Consider the following 4,556-nt stretch of genomic DNA (forward strand, 5'->3'; position numbering starts at 1 on the left):
GAAACATTTAGCCTGATTAGCCACATGCCCACAAAAGCCTGGCTTCTTTCATTATGTTATAACATAAATGTGTAGGCAGTATTCAGAAGTCAGTGAGGGACAACAGCAAATAATGAATTACTTAGACACAGGGTTTAATCTTGTGTGCTAATACCCAAAGCTCGGATTTAGATATTTGCCTCTCGACCTCATCTTTGAATTAGCTTTACTTTGTTTGACAAAAAGTAGACATGGAAGGAAAAAGACAAGCTTTCTACCATATAATATGGACAAATAATGTGATGAGGAGGAGCAATTCCAGACAGAAAGTGAAGATAACAAGCAAGAAAGAATTCCTAGGGCAGCATTTTAGTTAATTAATGCAGTATCTTGAAATACCGCCTTTCTGAATATGAACTTAGATTTGCCTGCTAAACGCTGGAGCAGGTCACCTGAGGGAAACTGTGGAACCCTGGGCACTGAGTGTTTGACCTCTTCTCACCTGGGAATGATTCAGGATCCTGTCCTGGGATGGGAGGGAGGATGTGAGGGTACCTTCCAGCCTTGTTTCGTGGCTATGTGAGGATAGCTTGTACCCTTTGAAATTTCTTGTTATGGCCAAATATGGTAATAAGATTAGAAAATTGCATGACTCTTAGTGTTACGTTACCAGAAATGTAATCTAGTTTGTGGAGTGGTTGCACTAAACTTTGAAAGTATTAAAAGTAGATTTTTAATAGGAAAAACATTGCACTGAATACAGAAAAGGAACATATCTTGAAGCAATTTTTAGTCATAACAATACTGTTTTTTGAGAAATACCCAATACTTGCTTATTTTCAGACTATAACACAGTCACCACTGTAGTCACCTTTTCTAAATAGCTAAAGATCTTGAAGTGCCAGCTCATGAAGAGGTGTGCTTATTTAATATTTATATCAGCATACAGACAGCTTCTTTCTGGTTCAGCCTTTGCACATAATTACACTGTATTCCATTTACAAATGAAAAAGAAACAGCAGATATTTATTATTAGCATTAATCAGGCTTGCTAGCTGCATGTTGTTTTGAGCAATACAGGAATGGTGGGGTTTTTCCTAATATTTTATAACCTATTTTATTGCAGTATAATTACTACTGGTAAATAACATTGGTGTGTCATTGGTTTTGTTGTGGGTTGATTTATATCCTGAGAAATGATGTGTACTTTTTCTTCTGTTGCTTGTTTTGCTTTTACTGAAGAAGCAGTCTTATTTGGCCCTGCTCTGTTCTTCAGTGTTTTAAATTAGTTACGTGCTATTACTGCACAATTAATAAGCAGAAGAACCAGCGCAGCAGCCAATTGTGTCGTTATATGACTTGAATTTTTTTGTAGTGATTGGAAATAGAAAGGCAAATTTACTTCCTTTTTCACTTGTTTGTTCAAAAAGTTCTTTCCATTTTTTGGGAGAAAAACTGCTTTACTGTGTTTTGGTTTATTTTATTCACTCTCTCACACAGTAAACCATAAACGTCTGTACTTTCTCCTCACAAATGTTTTCCATATTTCCTGGATGAGTTTGTTGACTTGAGTGGTTATATGGCTGTTTCTCTGATCTGGTTTGTAACAGCTGTAGTAACTGTTGTATCCCACTTTAGGTTCCCAATCCTCATTTCCCTTTTCTGGGATTTCATTTCACACCAAGAATGGATGGCAGTGTCTGGCTTGGTCCTAATGCAGTACTGGCCTTTAAGCGAGAGGGCTACAAATTGTTTGACTTCAGCACTGGAGACTTCTTAGATGCTGTAATGTACAGGTAATATCTTGTCTTTTTGTCCGCTGAACGCAATTATTTAAATGTCAGCTTGTGACTCCATGGAAGCTAGTTCTTGTCAAAAAGCCTGCTTTTGCCAAGTTTTTGGTGTGCTTAAAGACAGTTGTGCTGATAAGGGTGGACTTCTCCAAGACACTTGACTTCATGTGATCTAATATTTGAATTTTTATAAACTACCAAGACATGTCTTAGCTGGTCCGAGAATGTAGCTGCTCATCGGAAGGTACCGGTGAGCCATGTTGCTACTAGTGGAGCTCTTCCAGGATTGGTTTTGGTCCAATGCAGCGTAGTATTTTAATCACCCTAGACAATCTCATTAAAATACCTGCAGAGGATGCTTGGAAGAAGGAACACAGAGTGGTCTGAATTGCTGTGTTAAACGTTATCAGACCATCAATATACATTCAAAAAATGTCCAAATGCAAGGAATTATGTTAAGGGCCATGAATGCAGGCTGGGAAGCTGTCTTAGAAAGCATGTCATAGGAAGTAGAAATCATTGCTAAAATTGCAAACATAAATGAATAGAATATCCATAGAAGTTACGACAAATCTTGCTTCTTTATGAGGGGCTGGACAGACCATTAACAAGTGCTCGATTTTAGAAATTGGACTTGAAAGAGAATGTGAAAATATTGGGGAGGATCCAAGAAGAGTCTGAAAAACAGGTCAGGGAACTGGAAAACAGCGTTCTGGCTAACAGCTCAATTTAATGCAGTTTATTAAAGCAAAGAGTTGAAAGCATCTTGATCATTGTCTATAGATTTTTATACTGAAAGACTTGAGGAAAGCAAAGCAAGCAAACAAGATTTGCAAAGACATAGGAAGATTCATTGACTGAAAGCTGAGGGGTTTTAGAAGTGTGACAATCTTTTCAGAATGATTGTGGCAAAAAGTCTCAAGTGGCATGTCTGTCTTTCCTCATGCATGTGGGTTTGTAGTCTCTTGCTATTTGGCTGGACCAGAGAAGAATCCTGGATGTAGGAAGGACTAGAGTTCAGAGTTAATTCTCAGAGAAAGAATGTAAATGCTGCAGCTTGGTAAACAAGGTTTGTTGAAGCAGGGAAGGACAAACATATATTTCTCAAGTAGAAAGCATGATTGGATTACTGATGTTGGGAATGGAACTTTGCCATGCAGTTGCATTTGCTACCTTCTTAGACGGTGTTAGTTTGACATGACTGCATTTATTATGGAAGATTTGTTCTTAATGCAGTTATTTTTTTCTCTCTACAGTGGGTTATGGAAGCTTGTGCTGAGAAACTTGTCTTACGGCCTGAGTGAAATGTACAGAGCTTGTTTCCTTAGCGCACAGGTGAAGCAACTTCAGAAGTTCATCCCTGAGGTCACCATCAATGATGTACTCCGGTAAAGAAAACTTTTCTTATTAGTAACACCCAATAGCTTGTTAAATCTCTTATTTAGCATTAGCTTGCTTCCTTCCTCCACCAAAATATGCTACCAAAGCGTGGAAGCATTTAGATACTTTCTACAGGAGGGCCTTTTATATTATGTTTGCTTGTGTATAGGCAAGTTTCAGAAATATTTGTGTGACTTTCTACACTCTCCATAGGCTGAAATTCACAGTTGTGACATATTCACTCAAAAGAAAAAGTCTCTTTATCCTAATGACACATTCAGTAGCCTGAACATAATCTGAGTTCACAAAGAAAGCAAAATACTAATGAAATTCAGAGGGGAAGCCAGACTGTGAGTTGCTACTGAGTGGATATTGACTTAGGTTAATCATCTCAATAAAATTGTATTCAGCTTCTTACTGTGTGGAGAAAGAAACTAATTCAAAAGAGTTTAGAAATGCTAAGGAACTGAGGAGACTTGTGAGGAAAGATGAGGCATTTAAGTATGTGGAGGTGGGTTTAACTGTCCAAACATTTGCAGGGAGAAAATCCAGAATAACAGAAGCTCGAGCATGGTAAAAAGGAGTTATCCAGCTCAGGCAATATACCATTGGCATGAAATTCATGTTTGGCAAGGCTTGCTATTTGAAAACAAAGGGTTTCCTTTTTGAAAAGACAGGGCATGTTTGTGTGTGTGGGGAGGAGAGTAACTTCACAACCAGGAAAGATACGGAAGATCCTCTGCTTGGCTACCTGCTCTTGTTTTACGGTAACAACTGCGAGACATTTCCTGCTCTGCCTCACAAGTGTTAAACTTTCCTGTGCTCTCCCAAAAGCCTGACTGTGCTTTGACTCCACAGTCTGCCTGCCTTACTGTTTTCCTGGGCATCTTCACACGGTCAGAACAGAATCGTTTTCCAAAACCAGAAAAGCATTTTCTTTCTAATGGTGAGCTCCTCCTTTATTTTGCAGGGGTCCATCCGGAGTGAGAGCTCAGGCATTGGACAGTGACGGAAATTTGGTAGATGACTTTGTATTCGATGGAGGCAGTGGAGATATTGGAAGCAGAATTCTTCATGTCAGAAATGCCCCTTCTCCTGCCGCTACCTCCTCCCTTGCCATCGCAAAAATGATTGCAGATGAAGCAAAGCAAAGATTTGAATTGTGAATGATTGATGGGTGTAGTATGGTTTTACCCCCCTTGTATGTGTAGCAGCTTGTCTGCATTGAATGAACTTGCAGCCTCTAATGACAAAGATAAAACAGGAAACGTGTTGCTTGCAAGACCAACACTGGTACAGCTGTGCGGTGCGAAACCAGTGTTTGAAATGTTTGCGTTTGCCAGCCCACAACTTCTCAGCCTCCCAAATAAAGGAGTTACGGTGCCTGGTAAGACCTGGTGCGGT

General features: G+C 39.3%; 1 protein-coding gene across 1 annotated transcript in view; it reads left to right on the forward strand.

Moving 5' to 3' along the window:
* The window catches only part of L2HGDH (L-2-hydroxyglutarate dehydrogenase), a gene marked incomplete at its 5' end in the record, with an annotated part of 13,028 nt that extends 8,710 nt beyond the window's left edge, over positions 1 to 4,318 (forward strand). Inside the window, 3 exons of the mRNA XM_010290109.1 lie at positions 1,618 to 1,775; positions 3,029 to 3,160; positions 4,123 to 4,318. Coding sequence (XP_010288411.1) covers positions 1,618 to 1,775; positions 3,029 to 3,160; positions 4,123 to 4,318 — 486 coding nt within the window. The remainder of the gene's footprint in view (positions 1 to 1,617; positions 1,776 to 3,028; positions 3,161 to 4,122) is intronic.
* Positions 4,319 to 4,556: the final 238 nt, after the last annotated feature.

Source organism: Phaethon lepturus, unplaced genomic scaffold (genome assembly GCF_000687285.1).
Source record: "Phaethon lepturus isolate BGI_N335 unplaced genomic scaffold, ASM68728v1 scaffold33636, whole genome shotgun sequence".
In the NCBI taxonomy this organism is placed as follows: domain Eukaryota; kingdom Metazoa; phylum Chordata; class Aves; order Phaethontiformes; family Phaethontidae; genus Phaethon; species Phaethon lepturus.